General features: G+C 40.7%; 1 protein-coding gene across 2 annotated transcripts in view; it reads right to left on the reverse strand.

Moving 5' to 3' along the window:
* LOC143934119 (G-protein coupled receptor family C group 5 member C-like) overlaps window positions 1-21,469 on the reverse strand; it is a 63,853-nt gene extending 42,384 nt beyond the window's left edge. The window contains exons 1-2 of one of the 2 annotated variants that reach the window (XM_077457439.1): window positions 21,314-21,469; window positions 9,961-10,088 (exon numbers count right to left, since the gene is read on the reverse strand). Coding sequence is in view for 1 of the 2 variants with exons in the window: in XM_077457438.1 (XP_077313564.1) it covers window positions 21,314-21,318 (5 nt within the window). In the remaining variant the exon portion in view is untranslated. The remainder of the gene's footprint in view (window positions 1-9,960; window positions 10,089-21,313) is intronic. The other variant, XM_077457438.1, reaches the window with a different exon arrangement.
* Window positions 21,470-21,739: the final 270 nt, after the last annotated feature.

The following is a 21,739-nucleotide window of genomic DNA, read 5'->3' on the forward strand; positions in this document are numbered from 1 at the left end:
GAGGAAGTGATGTAATCTCTCCTCCGTGTCGGTATTTTTCGTTCCGGCACCGAGGAGAGAGGATCGGTGAGTTGCACCAACACGACACTACACAGTAGAACATGCCAGGCACACTCTCACCCCCCCTTCACCCCCCGATCACCCCCCCAATCACCCCTGCCCCCCCAGTCACAGTGACACCAATTGCATTTTTTTTTGTTGCATTGGTGTCATTTGTGACTGTAATAACTGTTAGGGCAGTTAGGGTTAGCCCCCTTTAGTTCTAAGGTACCCCCCTAACCCCCCCAATAAAGGTTTAACCCCGTGATCACCCCCCGTCGCCAGTGTCACTAAGGCTGGGTTCACATTGCAGCGGTTTATGAGAACGGATGTGATTCGCACCGCACTGCAGTGCAAATCACATCCGATCTCTGTGCGATTCGAGTTCAGCCATACAGATAGTATGGCTGAATTCGCGTCGCACTCGCCGCCCCCTCCGCAAACTCGCACGGGACCCTTTTTTTGGTCCGCAGCAGAATCGGATCGCATGGGTGTTCACACCATGCGATCCGAGTTTGCAGATCGCACTGCGATATGAACTGCCGCCGGGAGGCATGCGATGCGGGAACCCGCCGCGGATTCGTGGCGTTCCTGCATCGCTCCAGTGTGAACCCAGCCTAATAAGCAATCGTTTTTCTGATCGCTGTATTAGTGTCACAGGTGACGCTAGTTAGGCAGGTAGGTATTTAGGTTCGCCGCAGCTTTTTATAGCGCCAGGGACCCCCATATACTACCGCATAAAGCCCCCTGATTGCCCCCTAGTTAACCCTTTCACCAATGATCACCATATAACTGTTACAGGTGACGCTGGTTGGTTAGTTATTTTTTTATAGTTTCAGGGCACCCGCCATTTATTACCTAATAAAGGTTTAACCCCCTGATCACCCGGCGGGTGATATAAGTTTGAGGGTCAGATAAGGTCTGTGTCGCCCCAGGCAGCGTCAGGTTAGTGCCAGTACCGCTAACACCCACGCACAAAGCATACACCTCCCTTAGTAATATAGTATCTGATCAGATCTATATTAGCGTCGCCAGCAGTTTAGGTTTCCCAAAACGCATTGTTAGCGGGATCAGCCCAGATACCTGCTAGCACCTGCGTTTAGCCCCTCCGCCAAGCCCAGACCAGCCCACCCAAGTGCAGTATCGATTGATCACTGTCACTTACAAAACACAACATACATAACTGCAGCGTTTGCAGAGTCAGCCCTGATCCCTGCGATCGCTAACAGTTTTTCTTGTAGCGTTTTGATACAGTCGCTGACAGCCTAGGTGCTTTTTTACCTGTGAGTCTCACTAGTGTACCCCTAAATTTAGGGGTGTCTACTTTCCAAAATGGGGTCATTTGGGGGGGGGGTTTGTGCCATCTTGGCATTTTATGGCCTTCAAAACTGTAATAGGTAGTGAGGAGTGAAGTCAAAAATTTACGCCCTGAAGGCGGTGCTTGGTTTTCGGGGCCCCGTACGCGGCTAGGCTCCCAAAAAGTCCCACATATGTGGTATCCCCGTACTCAGGAGAAGCAGCAGAACTTATTTTGGGGTGTCATTTCACATATGCCCATAGCATGTGTGAGCAATATATCATTTAGTGACAACTTTGTGAAAAAAAATAAAATAAAAATAAAAGTTTGTAATTTTCCCGCAACTTGTGCCAAATATAAAATATTCCATGGACTCAACATGCCTCTCAGCAAATAGCTTGGGCTGTCTACTTTCTAAAATGGGGTCATTTGTGGGGGTTTTGTGCCATCTTGGCATTTTATGGCCTTCAAAACTGTAATAGGTAGTGAGGAGTGAAGTCAAAAATTTACGCCCTTAGAAAACCTGAAGGCGGTTCTTGGATTTCGGGGCCCCGTACGCGGTTAGGCTCCCAAAATATCCCACACATGTGGTATCCCCATACTCAGGAGAAGCAGCAGAATTTATTTTGGGGTGTCATTTCACATATGCCCATGGCATGCGTGAGCAATATATCATTTAGTGACAACTTTGTGAAAAAAAAAAAAAAAAGTTTGTAATTTTCCCGCAACTTGTGCCAAATATAAAATATTCCATGGACTCAACATGCCTCTCAGCAAATTGCTTGGGGTGTCTACTTTCTAAAATGGGGTCATTTGTGGGGGTTTTGTGCCATCTTGGCATTTTATGGCCTTCAAAACTGTGATAGGTAGTGAGGAGTGAAATTACAAATGTATGCCCTTAGAAATCCTGAAGGCGGTGCTTGGCTTTCGGGGCCCCGTACGCGGCTAGGCTTCCAAAAAGTCGACCACATGTGGTATCCCCGTACTCAGGAGAAGCAGCAGAATGTATTTTGGGGTACAATTCCACATATAACCATGGCATGTGTGAGCAATATATCATTTAGTGACAACTTTGTGTAAAAAAAAAAAAAAAAAATTTTTTTTTGTCATTATTCAATCGCTTGAGGCAAAAAAATAAAATATTCAATGGGCTCAACATGCCTCTTATCAATTTCCTTAGGGTATCTACTTTCCATAATGGGGTAATTTGGGGGGGTTTTGTACTGCCCTGCCATTTTAGCACCTCAAGAAATGAGATAGGCAGTCATAAACTAAAAGCTGCGTAAATTCCAGAAAACGTACCTTAGTTTGTAGATGTGACAACTTTTGCGCAAACCAATAAATATATAGTTATTGACTTTTTTTTTACCAAAGACATGTGGCTGAATACATTTTGGCCTAAATGTATGACTAAAATTGAGTTTATTGGATTTTTCTAATAACAAAAAAGTAGAAAATATCATTTTTTTTCAAAATTTGCGGTCTTTTTACGTTTATATCGCAAAAAATAAAAATCGCAGAGTCAGTCAAATACCTTTAAAAGAAAGCTCTATTTGTGGGAAAAAAAGGACGCAAATTTTGTTTGGGTACAACATTGCATGACCGCGCAATTACCAGTTAAAGCAGCGCAGTGCCAAATTGTAAAAAGACCTCTGGTCATTGACCAGCAAAATGGTCCGGTCTGAAAGTGGTTAAAATACAGATTATATAGCATGGGTAGTAACAAGCCATGGTCAGCAGCCAAATACTGTATCTATTTAAAGTTCTAAAATAAAAAATGCAATAAAAATGCTCATCAAAATACATTTCAAAGCATTTTGACATATGACAATGCACCCGCCTAACACTGCAGAAAAATAAAAAACCCACACCTCTATGCACATGCATAGCTCTAAATGGGCCCTAGTAGTGCAATTATTTCATAGTAGCCTCTTCATTAAATAATTTAATACATTTTCCAAATATTTTTTTCTTTCTATCTTATGGTGCTAGAACAGGATTACAGCTCACAAAACTTAACTTTTGCAGAAAATGTAGCCCTCAGTACAGGATGCAAGGAATTTCAAAGCACTATTTTCAAAGCATTCGTTTTTTTGAAGAAGTACCTGGGCATGTGCAGAACTAAATGCTGTCAACATGTCATCTCTGCTGTTTCATTTTCTATGCTTACAATGACATGCACAAAGGGGGCATGATGCCAACGTTTAGTTTGGCAATGATCATGATGAGAGAAAAGGTCCTTCAACACTAAAGTCCTTCAACAGGGATATGCAGCCAGCAAATAATTCAGCTTGCACACAGACACGGGAGACTGAAAGACCTCTTCTTAGCTAAGAGCACATTCAATAGTTTATATTACCATAGCTCCCAACTGTCCCTGATTTCGAGGGACTGTCCCTGATTTGGAAACAAATCCCTATGTCCCTCTTTCTTGCTTTTTTGCCCCTCATGTTGGTCTGATCTATAAAGTTGTACATAAAATGCACTTATTATCTTTCAAAAGGTGTTTCCCCGTGCTAAACCTTTCATCCAAATTCTAAATTGCCGCATTTGTAAATGTCAAAAGCCAATATAAAGGAATAGCAGTGGTAAAAAAAAAAAAGCATTTGTGGGTTTAACTGATCATTTTTTTTTTTGTACAATTCTACTTTAACCACTTGACATACAGAAGATTTACCCCCTTTCATGACCAGGCCATTTTTTGTGCTACAGTACTACGTAACTTTCATTGACAACTGTGAAGCTGTACCTAAATAAAGTTTGTGTCCTTTTTTTATGTCTTTTTTTCCCACAAATTTTCCCACTAAGCATATATTGTTATAGCGTCTACAAACTATGGGATATTTTTATTTATTTTTATTTTTTTACTAGCAATGGCGGCGATCAGTGTGAGAGCAGGACTGTGATATTGCGGCAGACATTCGGACACTAATTGACAATTTTGTGGGGACCAGTGATGATGAAACAGTGATCAGTGCTAAGAGACATGCACTGTCACTGTACTAATGACACTGGCTGGGAAGGGGTTTAAAATTAGAGACAATCAAAGGGTTAAATGTGTGTCTAGCCTGTGTTTTTACAAACTGTGGGGGTGCTTTTTACTAGGGGAAGAGATGGATCCTAGTCCCTGCTTTGCAGAGACACAGGATCCATGCCTTCCTTCCTGTCATAACAGCAATCTGCCTTGTTTACATAGGCAGACCTCCATTCTGCCTCTCTGCTCAATCATCAGTGGGTGTTGGCAAACACTGAGTCCGTGATATCCGCCGCACTGTGTGTGATCACAGTGAGCAAGCCATCGGCGGCGAGCCACCTACCCGGAAGGCACAGGCGCTGCCCTGTAGCATTAAAACTGCAATGAGGCAGACCTGAAGTAGTTAAGGGGGCGTGTGTCCTATGCCTATATCATACCTCCCAACATTTTTCAAATTGATGCAGCCATTTAGAACTTGGATGAAAGGTTTAACACTGGGAAAGACTTTTTGAAACGATAAAAAGTGCATTTTATATACAACTATATAGATCAGACAAGTGAAGAGGAAAGAGGGACAGGGGGACATTGCTCCAAATCAGGGATAGTCCCTCGAAATCAAGGACAGTTGGGAGCTATGCTATATACTTTTACTAATAGGTGTCCCTCGTTCCCATCTCAAAAAGTTGGGAGGTATGAATTACCACCAGTAATCCTACAACATAGCGTATGGGCAGTTTAACAGTTGCATATAAATGTAGCTTATCTTTGTGATGACAATATAGTCCTGTTTGTACCTGGTGCTGAACCACAGGCCTGCAGTCCCTTCCAGCCATGAATTATTGCTAATCAGCCAAGTGGCTGCAACTGCATCACGTTTCTTTACATTTGTCCCCTCTTATCACTGGGCTGGTATTCATTTTACCCTTCTTGTAACATTGACATTCTGCATGAATGTTATTTTTTCCCTGACTTGCCTATTATTGCTATTATCTCCTGCAACATTCCAGGAACTCACAATGGTGATTTACAAGGTGCATTAACATTGGCCCAGAAACATCCAGAGATTTCAGCTGTTTACAGGGAAAGAGCAGGAATCCTTGAACTGGTAACATCTAATGGGGAAATAAAACTCCACAGATGTTTCAGGGTTAGAGCATAAGTATAAATCTTCCTGCAATGGAGCTGTCTGCCAGCTCCTATAAAGTACTGCTCAGGCAGTCCTCCTACACAAGGCTGCAAATTAAGTTTTGGGGAGAGCAGAAAAATACAACGAAATGCAGAACTGGTCTGCCTTTTTTTCTTTTACAAGCAGTAGTAAACCTTTAAAAAACAAAAAAACTCTGCAACACAATGGCATAATGGCATAAAGTTTATATTGCATACTGGCACATTATAAAATATATACCTTAGAACGAAGCCCTCCAACAGTGCGCTGTCACCGCTGACAGGGCTTCCATCTTCACCCAGTTTTTTTTTTTTTACGGGTTTGAGTGCTCCGGTCGTCTGATTGGCGAGGCCACGATAATGTCACTCCCACGCAGCGCATGGGAGTTACGGCCACGGCACAGCACTCTGAAGGAACGGCACGGGTATGCCATCCCTTCAGAGCGCATGGGCCGGTAACGTCACCGACTGCATGCAGTGTGAATATCTCCTAAACAGTGCAAGTTTTTAATTATATTATTATAGGCTTACCTGTAGGTACAAGTCAAAAAGAAGACTTTAATACCACGTTAAGTTCGATTTTTAGTTTAGTTTAAAAGGGAGACCATAAAGAAACTATAGTCATTTAGTAGGTATATCGTATCAAGTGTAACCAAACCCAAAACCAAATATGTAATATATTGTAGGTTACTAGTCCTTGGTGTGGTGACTGCATTTATTTTCCTTTTTAAGGCTTCCTTTGCTTTATTTTCACCAGGTAGTCTTGAAAAAAACAAAAAAACAAAAACACATTTTCTGTCCCTCGGTAACTATGTCACTCCAGGATTATATCTATATAGAGAGAGTCATGGTTGTCACCCTAGGATGCTCTCCTGATTTGGACTACAAACACATCCATTCCTGTTCACCTACATTACAATGTGGCAAGGCAATGGATGATTCATAGAGGATAGCTAGAAAGGAAGACTTTCTTTGGTGCATCTCACGGAAAGTGACAATGACATTACATTTTTGGCATGATCTATGGACATTTTCTGTATTTGCTGAAAATGTTCTTAGCCTGGAAAACCTATGCAGCCATCACTAAGGACTGTATGCTGTAATGTATTGCATTTTTGTTCTTGACTTTAGTTACTGTATCTTTTGAGAAAAATATTATTTATATCTTCATCTAACACGTGAAAATAAATAGTAGGTATTCTGGAGGACCACCCGTCTATTAGGTACACCAACAGTGCCCTCAGATATCTGGAGACACCATGAAACGAGAAGCAAGTTATGCATTCGTAAAATGTCTGCCTTTATTAGGTGTGTTACAGCTTATATATGGTTCAACATACCAATAGAAAGAGGGGAGGGGGGAGTGGTTAGTAAATGATGTATTGGTATAAAATATATGCTTATACAAGTCAATCGTGAGTCAAACAAGAGTCAACAGGCCATCTGGTCATGAGTCATAAGTCATGCATCCTGTCCCATGGCCTACCAACCCATAATGCTGTATATAGAGCACAGTGCTTGTGCAAGCATCTCTCTAAGCATTCTTTTTAGTTGCAGATTTAAGCCCTCTTGTATACTGAAATGGCAGAGCATGTTTTGGGCATATTACAACAACAAGGAATCTACCAAGGTACCCTAAGGCTTGGTTCACACCTAATGCCGATGCAGCTTCCAGCACGGGGTCCTGTGTGTCCTGGTTCACCGTTTCAGGTCCGATTTCAGCCTGAATTTTGTTCTAAATTCGGACCTGAAATGGACCAAAAGATGTGCAAATTCGCACCGGAGCCGCATCGGAGATATGTGATTCCGCATCCAGTTTGCAATAGTGTGAACTCGGCCTTGGACAATTTCTGTATCTTTGTAGATTCATGTAGATATCCATTCTTGAAGCTAAATGCTTCTAGAAAAGGCTAGCACCAGGACTGACTATTGCATGAAAATACATCATATGGTGATACAAGTGTGAACTAAAAACTTTGACTATTCATGTGTCAGATCGTGTTCACCAATGACTTATGCTATTAATGGTAAATGGCACTGTAGGTGTACAATAAGGAGTATGTATAGTCCAAACTTTCCTTTTAGTTTTGGGTAGAGTATGGAAAGGTTAAAATCATTGCTAGTTTATTATTGGTGTCTGTGCACCAATAAAGACATTTCTGTTCACTTGCTGAATCAAAGATGTGATAGGATGTTAGAGGAAATCTCCCAAAGTGAGGGGGGTTCTCCTCTTAGACAGCTGTCCCCAGATTAGGTTACTCCAGAAGATTACACCTTACCTTTTGGGGACAACGCTCAAATTTAGAATTTCCCATTATTTTCTCTTTCTAGATGACAGTGGCCATAAGTTCAAATAGAGGGGTGGATCCAGACAGTACTAAAAACTTAACGGGGAGTCATTCTAACCTATTACCACTCTATCCAAAACTAAAAAAAGGGTTTTGCCTTGAGATCTACTTTATTCTGTGCTGTCTGTTATCCCCTGGTATTCATGCAGCTCTTTAGGGTGTACTCAGATTGTTCTTCTTGAAGCATAAGTAACTTGCTGTATCATTGATTACATTCAAACGTTCATGGTGAGTTTGCATCAGACTGGTGGCTGTGCCCAACTTATTAATAATAATGAATGTTTCCACTTTCTGTCTATATAACAAAAATGAAGCATGGATCATCACATCGTCAGCTAACAGGGACTTGGATGGGTTGGTGCATAGAAATCATGACTGAATACAACATTGATGTACCATGAATACTATTATATGCAGATCAAGGCTTCATTTTAAGTTTTGATTGAAATATTCCCTTCAAGAGTCCATAGACATTGGAGCCTTTCTCGACCTTTTCAACACAAAGAAACCCATGAAATATGGTCTCGGGAACTCCTAAAAAAAATACTATATCTGCAACTCATTATATATTAGCCCACGTACACACGGTCGGAGATTTTGCCAACCAAATCCGTCGGATTTTGCCCGTCGGATTTAGTCCGACGGATTGTGTCCGAAACTGTTGCATACACACGGTCGGGCCAAGTTGGCGAAAAATCCGATCTTTCAGAACGTGATGACGTAATTTCGTTACGATGGGACTACATTCAGGCTAGTAGCCAATAGCTTTGATGTAGGAATTTGATCTGAGCATGCGTGCCACTTGGTCCGATGAAAATGCTCTACACATGATCGGATTAGGTCCGTCCAGCCCAGTTGGTCGGGAAATATTTCCAACATGTTGGAAAATTGGGTCGGACGGAACTCAGTCCGATGCATATCACACACAGTCGGATTATCTGACGACACGGTCCGATAAGACTCATTCCGACAGATTCTCCGACCGTGTGTACAAGGGCTTAGTGTGATGGTCAATGAGAATAATGCTCCTTACACTTGTGATCATTGGGAAGAATTCCCCCCTTACAGATAGCTAAAAATATCAATGGTGTCAGTGGGAACTTATCTGAGTGGCAAAAATTGCTCATTGCTCAAGGAACCCCTAGCAACCTCTGGAGGAACCCTGGTTGAGAAACCCTGCATTAGAGGATGCCTTGTCTTCTATTAAGCTCAAACAGGCTGGGTTGTCTCCTGTTATATTTTGTTATTGCTGTGTTTGTTTTGCTATACAACTCTTTGCTTAAAGAGCTGACAATCGAATGTTCCCACCCCCTACTAAACACACAAGCACACATACAATAGGACCAATTTAGAAGAAGACAATCAATCTACAATCAATACACACAGCATGCAGACAGTGTACTAGATGAAAAAAAAAGAGCTGAAAAACAAGACGGCTAACCAATGAGATGCCAAGCTGTCCTTTGCTATTGAAATGTTTTTGTATTTCTTTTTATTAAGCAGCACTGTATGAATTACTAGGGTCTCATGCACACAGACATTTTGAGTTTTCAGAGCCCTCTAGTGTAAAATCCCTGGCTCTTTCCCATGCCCGAAGAGCTGCAGGTGCCACAAGTGAATGGCTGTACACGGACGCACCCATACAAAACCTGCACGTGTGCATGCGGCATATTTCCCCAAATGTGAGAGTGGTACATTCGGGGCAATACGCTGTAGCCATATGCATAAGCCATCAGCATTTACTTGAGTATCTTTAATGGACAAGTAATATCTCCATAATCAGCATAATATGAATATTTTTGGCATATTTTGGACTTTAGTTTGCCTTGTTGGGTCTAAAATAAAAAAACGAATTTTAAGTCTCTATGATTATCAATATCTTTAATTAATGGAAATCACCACTGAACATTGCTCTAGCTTTTGTATTAAAACATCTACAATAGCGATATCTGCCGAGTGTACTGTTGTATATGGTAAACATACCAAAACTAAAAATTCAAAGTGTCTTACAATATGCCTAGACTATTTATAATGCCTAGGTTACCAACAACTTAATGTCTTCTGTACAAAACCCTTTTTAGGTGCTGTACAAACAAGTTGCTTCAGGCTTTAAACTGGCTAAGGGCATGAGAAGTTACCTTGTATGTGACCTAACCAGAAGGACTTGACCTGTTGCATGATGTTTTTGATAATAGCGCTCATTGGCATCTGCTGATAACTTTTTCCACCGCCTTGGTATGTCACGTTAGTATATGATATTCTAATCCTGTAGGGTTGAAAATAACTTAAGTCTTAATACAATTTTTGCTCCTAACTATGTGCAGTTCATTAACATGCATTGCGGTAAGGCAACCTATTAATTTGGAATGGGCTGCCAACGCATCCTAATGGGCTGAAATACTCACCTGCACATTTTTCCAGCACACCACAATGCACAAATGTGAACAAATGTGTGCATTGTGGTGCACTTAACTCAGATCTCTTGTGAGGCATTAAGGAGCCATTCATAATAAATGACAGCACAAAGCACTGTGGTCTGTTTACTAATAAAAAATATTTGAACCCGGAATAACGTTCAGTGTAGAAGGATAAAGACTGATGTAGTATGCTTTCAGTTGTTTCCGGGGGGGAAAAAAAGTATTAAGCTTCATGCACACGGGACGCTGTTAAACGCGTGTTCAGATGCAGTTGGACACTTTTTTCAACTGCCCCTGAACTCATTCAATGTTATCCTATGTGTCCATGCACACAGTCTCGTTTTTTGCCGTTTTTATGCAGTTGCGTTTAACCTCGTTTTTCCAGAAGCAAAAAAATGGGTTCAGACGCAAAAATTTCCACGTTTCAGATGCAAAACGTGGCTAAACGCAGCAAAACGAGGCACCCGCGTTTAGCCGCGTTTGCGTTTATAAGCGTTTTTAAAAGGAACCCAATTTTTTGGACCTGAAAACTCAGAAATATGATCTGAGAATGACATTTTGCGACCTGAATTTGCGGGCCCATATCTTGGGGCCACTTATTGCCAGGAACCCCAAATTCGGTATGCAGACACTGTGGAACTAGCACTACAACATATTCAAATTTGAGGTTCCTATCACCAAGTGACCCCCAGATCGGGGGCCCCAAAATCGGGTCGCAAAATGTCATGCACTTTTCTGCATCAGAGAAGGACATTTTGTAACCCGACTTGTCGGGGTAGGTACGCAGCTGCACATACATGTTTGTGAAATATCCAACGGACATTCGCTGTCCCATCAACAGATGGGTCCAATATCAACAAGCTCTGACTCTGGACCTCTCACGAAATTTGCGACAATTTTGCTGTCTCATCAAGAGCAACATCAGGAGCATTTCCTGACATATATTCAATATGGGATCCATTTCAAAATATATACCACAGAAAGGGAGGCAAATGCAAGTGTACAACTGCTCTCTATGCTGCTGCTGCTCACTCTGATCAAAATAGCAGAAATAGTTAAAAAAAAACATGCTTGGGGAGGGTCTACATGATGTTATCTTTATAAACGCTTATAAACGCAAACGCGCCTAAACACAGCTAAACGCGGCATGCAAGCGCGGCAAAACGCGCGTTTCTAAATGCGCGTTTCAGCTTTTTTTGAGCAGAGTTTTCACCTGCGTCTCGTGTGCATGAGGCCTTAGGTCAATTTAAGATGCTTTTGAGTTTTCTTTATTTGCGATCAATTGCCTTCGTCCGCCAAGCACACATGCATTAATGCACACCACTGTATTTCATTTTGGTCAAACATCGGAGAACATTTTTTGAATTTCATCTGAATTAAACATGTTAATTTGACAATTACTTTAGGGGAAGACAAATTCTATTCACAAGGTCTCCAAAGAGATGGAAAAAAGTCTACCATTGACTCAGAAACCCCAGACATAAACTCCCTCATCAAGGATGGCTTCCCGTCAAACAAATGACCCGATGCCGTGCCCACCGCCAACAAGTGGAACCCATATTTCTTTGTGTGCTGAACTTTCCCTTCACAGAGCGCAGGGGAACCAGGCAGTGTGCACAATGTGGCAGGTGGCCTCTTTGATGACAAATCAGAGTGAGGAAGGTTTTAATGATTACCACTACGTGTGGTCACTGTAAGGCTTTGCGGTAATCATTAAACCTGGTACCACCAACCATGACACTCAAGTCAGGGATTATGGAGCATGTATGGCTGTTAGAAAGATGAGAGTATGAGGAATGCATATATTATATACAACTGTAGTGTATATGCATGTGTGTGTTTGTGTGTGTGTGCGCATGTGTGTGTATAGGGCAGAACACTATGTATGTCTGCTGTGGAGAAGGGTGGTTGGGAAACAGAACTATATTATACAGCTGCTTTGACAACGTTACTTTAGCTATTGAGTTTGGTATACGCCAGGCTTTACTTTGAGAGAAGCAGAGAGAAAACTGTAAACTTCAAAAAGAGCCTATAGACTCCTACTGTTTCAGAAGCAGCATGCCAATTTGTATATGCAATACTTTACATTTAAATAAAATATTAGTTTTAGTCCTATTTAGCATTGTCTATAAAATACAGAACATTTATTATGCTCAACGCAGCTACATTCCTTTTAAATTCCAAACTTTCTATTGACATTAATGGAAAATAGGGGACAATACTCTTCTACAGTTAAAAAAGCTCAAACTGATCTTAATGTTTAACTAGAGCAATCCAAAGTTGGAGTAATTAAATGTTTTTGTACTTCGTTGTCTTGTGTGTCACTGTTTGTAAAAGGCTGCACACCAGGGTTGCCAACCTCCCGCAGCATTTTTTACTGACAAAACATGGAAAATTTACTGGCGGAGCACATTTTTTACTGGCAACCTGAGAAATTACAGAACTCCTATTGAAAACTAACAAAGTGAATATTTGAACAGTATAAACATGATATGGAAACACTGACAATACCTATAACAAAGTAATTTGCTTGATTTAAACTTAAAAAGTCAACACAGCATGAAATTATCAGCCCCTGATATTTACTGGCAGTTGTAAAAAAATCACAGATTTTTACAAACTGTCAGGCCGCGTACACACGCGGGGACTGTTCGCCCAACTTTGTCCGTCAAACAGTTTCAGCAAACAGTCCGCTCAAAATTAGCATGGACGGACTTGCCCACACACGACGAACGAACAGTTTGCTGAAACCGTGCGCGATGACGCGAATGGCACGTACGACGGGACGGAAAATACAACGTCCTATACACTGCATTATAACTTTCGGCGTGTAAATCCTTTCTGAGCATGCGCGGAACTTAGTTTGACGAACAAGCCTACACACGAGGGGACTGTTCGCTGAAACAGAGTTTCAGCGGACAGTTTTACGGAATTTCCGAAAAACCTTGTTCAGCGGACTGTTCGCTGAAAGCCCACACACGGGCGGACTGTCCGCCGAAACACTGTTCAGCGGACAAAGTTGGGCGAACAGTCCCCGCGTGTGTACGCGGCCTCAGTCAATTTACTGCCAGTTGGCAACCCTGCTGCACACATAAGCCTCCAGTTTGGCCATGCAAAAAGATATTTGGCTGATCAACAGTGCCCCATGGGACACTTTATTTTTTAAAGATTTTGTATAAAAAAAAAAAAAATAAGATGGGAATTGAAATAAGGAGGCTATCATTTTAACTTAGCTTTATCCGTTAATGCAACATGTTATCGTGTATTAAGAAGTGATGATTTAAAGCAGCCTGTTCCTTTGAAACTGGCAGTGCCCCTTAACGCACTAAAAAACACATATGAACCTTTTCTTTCAATGCACCACACCACAATGCTTAACATTTGAGAATTATGGTGCATTGAGATTCTCTGATAAGATGGATTGAGTTTCATTCAAAATGAATGCATGTTAATGTTTGTATACATGTATATTTTACCATGTGTTGCTGCAGTGCATCAGTTTGGATGGGCCCTAAATTATTTTAATTAAAATTATTTATGTAAAAACATGCTCCATCCTCACATTAAAAAAAAAAAACTTAAAAAATAGAGCACTCTTAATGATCTAGGTTTCCATAAGTTCCATATGTTTGTGATGATCTTTTAATCTCCCATCAACTGGGGGGATGGGGGATTGGTGGAGGGATGTTCAGGCCCCATCTGATTATCCAGGGGAAAACATCTTGTCTTATTGTCTTATTGAATGAAGGATGCTGACCAGTACAGGTTTCATAATCTGTTCAATTGCTTTCCCAACAGTGGAATTACTTGCAATGTGGCTGTACACCCATACACAAGTGCGTGTTGCCCAATCCAGTAACTGTTATTCCAGGTTACTGCACACATATGATTCATATACAAACAACTGAAGCATTTTAATCCTTGTTGATTCCATCCATCCTAAGAATCTCTGCAAATATTTTTGCATTTTTTTTTTTGCATATATACTTCTTGTTTAGCATGTTAATAAAATGTTCGGAAACAAACAAAGAAAAAAAGTCAAATAGCTTCCCAGCTTGAAAAATCATTTGAAAATAGATCTGTCTGTTTCCATGAAAATTTGCAATTGTCATCAAATCATTGATATTGTGTCAGTTTAAGGCAGGCCATACATTATGCAATTTTCTTTCCTTCAACTATGGGATGAAGGAAACAAAAATTTTTTGATTCCCCCATCAACATAGTCAGTGTTGATGGGGGAATTCCTCCCACAGCACTAATGGGTTCTGTCGAGGTGGAGCACGGGGAGATTTCCCCACCAGCAGAATACAATAGCAGTGATAGGGCAAAAAAAAAACTGACAAGGCTAGTTGTACTGAAGTCGATAGATGGATCAACTTCAGTGCAACCAGCTTGCCTATAGATTAATCAAAATGTGTCCGGTTCCTGTTGAACTGGCCGAATTTCGATCTGTCTATGGCCAGCTTTAGAAATGTCTCTACTTTTTCAGGGATAAAAGTGATATAAATGTAATGTTAATATGTAATAACCTATGATTAGTGGCCTTTCTCTTGTTTTCAGGTTGTTTTCTTGTTTTTAGATCCATCAATCGATTTCAATACAACCAACCTGCTTATAGATGGATTGGAATTCGGCCAGTTCCTGCTGAACTGGCTGAATTTCAATCCATCTGCAACTGGCTTTAGAAATGTCTCCAAGTTTTCAGAGATGAAAGTGATATAAAATTTACTTTCAAAGTATTTTATTTTCATAAAACAGATTACAAAGAAACTTAAACAACATGCTTGACAAGTAGTACTTGAGTAATAACAATGATGGTAAAAGTCAAGGTAGAAGTCATGTCGACCTTCTTGTCAGCTGGAGTACAAAGAGAAAGAGAGTACAAAGAGAACTAAAAAAACACACGTGAAACAAAACAGCACCAAAGGAAATTTATTTCTGTGTTTTTTATTTTTAAAAAACACTGAAAAAACAAGGGTTTACAACCACTTTAATGTGGAGTTTTGCCCACCCCTTTAAAAATTAAAGTCAACACTTTAAGTCAGCAAAGGGACCAGCAACAACTTTTGAGGCTGAAATACCTGCTCAATTACCAGAAGAAATAGGAGAAGTATTCATTTGATGTTCACATAGACTCATATATCTAACTTATGCAGCTCTTGCACAATATTTTCCATACCCCCTTGAGCAGTTGATTTCATTCTGCACCATTCACATCTTGTAGATTTAGGACAGCTATAGACGGTTCGAATCTCGGCCGGTTCCTGCTGAGCTATGATTCATCGCCATTAACAGTGCAAAATGCGTCAGCTATCACCTGGACCTGTGTCTCTGACTGATGTATGGATTAAGCGCCATTTAATAAATGGATTATTTTGGAGTGCGGCCGTCCTTTCTCCATTTTCTGCCTTTTGAACTGGCTGAGAGTCAAATTGTTAATGGGCAGTTGATCAATCAATCAGATCAATACACCAAGTTGATCAATTGATAAACTTGGGTACAACCAGCCTGCCAAGCTCTCTTGTTATTATTGCTAGTGGCTGCTATAGCCACTAGCAATAATCACTGACTTCTTCCAGTGGCGACAGCTTCCCCCACCCTCCCCCACCGGGAGAAGACAATGGCCTAGCAGGAGGTATTCCCACATCAACAATGTCTGGGTTGATGTGGGAATCAAGCAAATTTCTTTCTTGCAACCCGTGGTTGTAGGAAAGAAATTTGCTCGGTGTATGGCCGACCTTAGCCATCACTGTAGATGCCAAACAAGTTTCATATGGCTCCATCTAGAGTGAAGAGGAGAAAGTCTCCAGTGTTTCTGCCATCCTGACCTGCCTATGTGTTGGGAAGATTTTGCTAACATATATTCACGAGATAAATAAAATACATAAACCATTACTAAAGGTGTCAATTCTGAAAGATTTAGGATTGTATCAAGAGATCTCCATTCTTGAAACAATCTATAAACACCTGCAGGTTCTCTTTGCGTTTGGATTATTTTGTATGAATTTCTTACATGACAGAAAACAATGGTGGATTATAAGAAATTTGACCATTGTAAACTTTGTACATGTATTAGTACATGTATTCGATTTTAAACTCATTTGGAGCAGAAACCAATGTGACTAGTCTAAGTATTCAATAAAAGCCTGCAGAAATAAATTGTCCCCAGGGACTTCCCAACTTGCTGGTTGAGTACCATTCGGCTTGCTTCATAAAAAGGGTTATCCTGTTGCTGTGTTTGTCCAGTTTGAATAAAATATTATGCTTAGCCACTTAAGGACCGCCGCATGCCAATGTACGTCATCACAATGGCATGTACAGGCACAAGCACGTACATGTACGTGCTTGCCTTCCAGCGGGTGGGGGGTCCGATAGGACCCCCTCCTGCTGGATGCGGCGGTCTGTTTCGCTGCAGGAGCAATCCGGGATGAGGGGATGGGCGTTGGTTTCTGGCCATCCCCTCTCGATCGCTCCTGGCGAATGAGAAGCTTCCTCCCACTGTGTATAGTAAACACAGGCAGGGAGGAAGTGATGTCATTCTCCTCGGGGTGGTCTTTTTGACCGGACTACGAGGAGAAGTGAAAGTAAGTGTGCACCAACACTACACTAACACGTAGGCACACAAACCCCCCCAATCACCCCCCGATCCCCCCGCCCCCCCGTCACAGTGTCACTGATTGCAGTGATCATTTATTTACTGATCACTGCATTCAGTGTCAGTTGTGACAGTAAAAACTGTCAGGGCAGTTAGTGTTAGGTCCAGGGTAGCCCCCTACCACCCCCCAATAAAGGTTTAACCCCCTGATTGCCCTAGAGTTAACCCTTTCACCCCCTTTTGCCAGTGTCACTAAGCGATCATTTTTCTGATCGCTGCATTAGTGTCGCTAGTGTCGCTAGGTAGCTAGTTATTTTTTTAGGTTCACCACCAGGTTTTTATAGCGCTAGGTACCCCGATATACTACCCAATAATGGTTTTAACCCCCTGATTGCCCCTAGTTAACCCTTTCACCCCCTTTTGCCAGTGTCACTAAGCGATCATTTTTCTGATCGCTGCATTAGTGTCGCTAGGTAGCTAGTTATTTTTTTAGGTTCACCGCCAGGTTTTTATAGCGCTAGGTACCCCGATATACTACCCAATAATGGTTTTAACCCCCTGATTGCCCCTAGTTAACCCTTTCACCCCCTTTTGCCAGTGTCACTAAGCGATCATTTTTCTGATCGCTGCATTAGTGTTGCTAGTGTCACTAGGTAGCTAGTTATTTTTTTAGGTTCACCGCCAGGTTTTTATAGCGCTAAGTACCCCGATATACTAACCAATAATGGTTTTAACACCCTGATTGCCCCTAGTTAACCCTTTCACGTATAAGTGTCACTGGTGACGCTGGTTAGCCAGTTAGTTATTTAGGTTCCCCGTCAGGTTTTCATATAGCGCCAGGGACCCCCATATACTACCTAATAAAAATTTGAACCCCCTGATTGCCCCTAGTTAACCCTTTCACCAGTGATCACCGTATAAGTGTTACGGATGACTCTGGTTAGTTTGCTTTTTATAGCATCAGGGCACCCACCATTTATTACCCATGATATTACGGGTGATATCAATTAGGTTTTAGGGTCAGGGTCTGCGTCGCCCCAGGCAGCGCTAGGTTAGTGCCAGTACCTTTAACACCCACGCGCAAAGCATAAACCTCCCGTAGTGGTATAGAATCTGAACAGATCAATATCTGATCTGATCAGATCTATACTAGCGTCCCCAGCAGTTTAGGGTTCCAAAAAAACGCATTGTTAGCAGGATCAGCCCAGATACCTGCTAGCACCTGCGTTTTGCCCCTCCGCCCAGCCCACCCAAGTGCAGTATCGATCGATCACTGTCACTTACAAAACACTAAACACATAACTGCAGCGATCGCAGAGTCAGGCCTGATCCCTGCGATCGCTAACAGGTTTTTTTAGTAGCGTTTTATATTTAAATCCGGAAGGCAGTGCTTGGTTTTTGGGGTCCCGTACGTGGCTAGGCTCCAAAAAAGTCCCCCACATGTGGTATCCCCGTACTCGGGAGAAGCAGCAGAATTTATTTTGGGGTGTAATTTCACTTATGCCCATAGCATGTGTGAGTAATATATCATTTAGTGACAACTTTGTGCAAAAAAATTTTTTTTTTAATATTCCTGCAACTTGTGGCAAAATATAAAATATTTTATGGACTCAACATGCCTCTCAGTAAATAGCTTGGGGTGTCTACTTTCCAAAATGGGGTCATTTGGGGGGGGTTTTGTGCTATTTTGGCATTTTATGGCCTTCGAAACTGTGATAGGTAGTGAGGAGTGAAATCAAAAATTTGCACCCTTAGAAATCCTGAAGGCAGTGATTGGTTTTCGGGGTGCCGTACGCGGCTAGACTCCCAAAAAGTCCCACATATGTGGTATCCCCGTACTCAGGAGAAGCAGCAGAATATATTTTGGGGTGCAATTCCACATATAACTATGGCATGTGTGAGCAATATATCATTTAGTGACAACTTTTTGTAAACTTTTTTTTTTTTTGTTTGTGTCATTATTCAATCACTTGGGACAAAAAAAAATATTCAATGGGCTCAACATGCCCCTCAGCAATTTCCTTGGGGTGTCTACGTTCCAAAATGGGGTCATTTGGGGGGGTTTTGTGTTATTTTGGCATTTGATGGCCTTCGAAACTGTAATAGGTAGTGATGAGTGAAATCAAAAATTTGCACCCTTAGAAATCCTGAAGGCAGTGATTAGTTTTCGGGGTGCCGTACGCGGCTAGACTCCCAAAAAGTCCCACATATGTGGTATCCCCGTACTCAGGAGAAGCAGCAGAATATATTTTGGGGTGCAATTCCACATATAACTATGGCATGTGTGAGCAATATATCATTTAGTGACAACTTTTTGTAAACTTTTTTTTTTTTTGTTTGTGTCATTATTCAATCACTTGGGACAAAAAAAAATATTCAATGGGCTCAACATGCCCCTCAGCAATTTCCTTGGGGTGTCTACTTTCCAAAATGGGGTCATTTGGGGGGGGTTTGTACTGACCTGCCATTTTAGCACCTCAAGAAATGAGATAGGCAGTCGTAAATTAAAAGCTGTGTAAATTCCAGAAAATGTACTCTAGTTTGTAGACGCTATAACTTTTGCGCAAACCAATAAATATATGCTTATTGACATTTTTTTTTACTAAAGACATGTGGCTGAATAAATTTTGCCCTAAATGTATGACTAAAATTTAGTTTTTCCGATTTTTCTTATAACAAAAAGTAGAAAATATATTTTTTTTCTCAAAATTTTCGGTCTTTTTCCATTTATATCGCAAAAAATAAAAATCGCAGAGGCAATCAAATACCATCAAAAGAAAGCTCTATTTGTGGGAAGAAAAGGACGCAAATTTTGTTTGGGTACAACATTGCATGACTGCACAATTACCAGTTAAAGCAGTGCAGTGCGAAATTGTAAAAAGACCTCTGGTCCTTAGGCTGAAAATTGGTCCGGGGCTAAAGTGGTTAATACAATTGTTTGGCCTAGCTGAGACTACAAGCATATCTAATATTCTGTTCATGTATGAATAGCCTTATTTTTTAATCAAAAATATCTTTCCAAAATGTGTTCTCCTGAACAGATCACATCATAATGCAAATCAATTCAGCATGCTGGTAGAATTCTGCGACTGACAAAATTGCTGATACTTTATGGGGTTCCTTATCACTCTTCATTAAATCATACACACTACAGTGAAGGTTGGTGCACACTAAGGAAATCGGAAGAAAAATTCAGTATGAGGAAGGATTTTATGATTTACGTATAGTGTGTACAAAACTTTTGACATCTGATTCAGACTTTCCAAATTAAAATTTCCAAAGGAACAAACTCAAAAAATTTTCTTGTACTTATACAGAACTAATGGTTTTCGTTTGATGTGTATGGTTTTCATATGATAAAAGTTGGATACAAAAGACTGTGCATGATCAAAAACAATAAACAACAACAAAAAAAAAAGCCCTTGTTGTGAGAGAATTTTCATACAATTAGCACCATCCTCAGTTTCAACTTGCTGTGAAACATTGAGGAAAACCAAGATCGTTCACCCGATTTTCTTATAGCCTGTACCCAGCTTAAGGCATGCTTGAACCTGAAGTACTTTGTATATATATATATATATATATATATATATATATATATATACATATACATATATATATACATATACATATATATATATATATATATATATATATATATATATATATATATATATACATACACATACATATATACTATATATATCACTTTAACTCAGATATGCAATGCCTTACTACCCGGGCATTTTCTTTATAGCGCTTTTATGCAAACCTTACTAACTCCAAGCTGATCTTGGGCTTTATAACAAATAAAAGTGAATATAATATGTAATACATGTTGCAAGGTGCTGCTATAGTGGTAAACAATTACTGCTATAACTGTTCACATTTATCACATTTAATCCGCTTCACTACAACTTGGTAAAAAGTGGACTAAGGCTACGTTTGTATTTTGTGTTCATGTGTTTTTTAAAGCAATTTTTGATACACAATTTGCACAATACTATTTGCCTTAAAACACATGAAAGTGGACCAAAACCTAGCCCCGGACTATTTGCAAAAATGTTCCGCGGTACACAGATGTGAACATGCTCTATCTACAGCATTGCCTTTTAGTGCGTTGTGGCGCGTTCAGACGCAAACGTTAAAATACAATTGTGTGAACTGCACTGTAGCGCAGCAGAGAAGTCATCTTTGTATCAAAGCCCAAAGTAATGAAACAAAGAAAGTTCAAACAGTCCATTATGTCTTTCAATTTATATTATTATTATTATTATACAGGTTTTATATAGCGCCAATAGTTTGCGCAGTGCTTAACAAAATAAAGACAGACATTACAGTTACATTACAATTTGATACAAGAGGAATCAGAGGGCTCTGCTCATTAGCGCTTACAATGTAAAAACAGAACCACGTGGTCACCCAGTAAATAGTTTTATATTTTCTATAAAAAGTAGACAACTGCTACACTGTACTCACCGCATGCACGTCTCTAGCTGGCTAGGCTTCCGTTTTTGCAGTCTGGAATTCTGCTATCAAGTGTTTGGATGAAGAGTAGACAAAGTATGAGAGCCCCCTCCTCTATGTGACCAAGCCTCTAACAAGTGGAAGGAGACTGCTCACCCTCCCAACAGAAAGAGGTGAGCACAGAGGGGGCTAGGGTGGAGCCATTCAAATTATTCAGCCTTCCATCAGCAGCCACCCCTCCAATGCCCACACTGCTCCAGCTAGGTAATCTTGAGATATTTGGCAGGCGGACACAGAATAATGTTGGAATGGCTAGATAAGCACACAGAACTGTGTTGCTCAACACTTGCAAAAGACATTTTTATACTTCTTGCACCAAGGAATTTCGTGCTTAGAAGACAAACAAACTAGAATCTCATCTGATGCTGGTCTACCAAT

This window comes from Lithobates pipiens, unplaced genomic scaffold (genome assembly GCF_037356315.1).
Source record: "Lithobates pipiens isolate NorthernLeopardFrog02 unplaced genomic scaffold, aLitPip1_a1.2 Scaffold_27, whole genome shotgun sequence".
In the NCBI taxonomy this organism is placed as follows: Eukaryota; Metazoa; Chordata; class Amphibia; order Anura; family Ranidae; genus Lithobates; species Lithobates pipiens.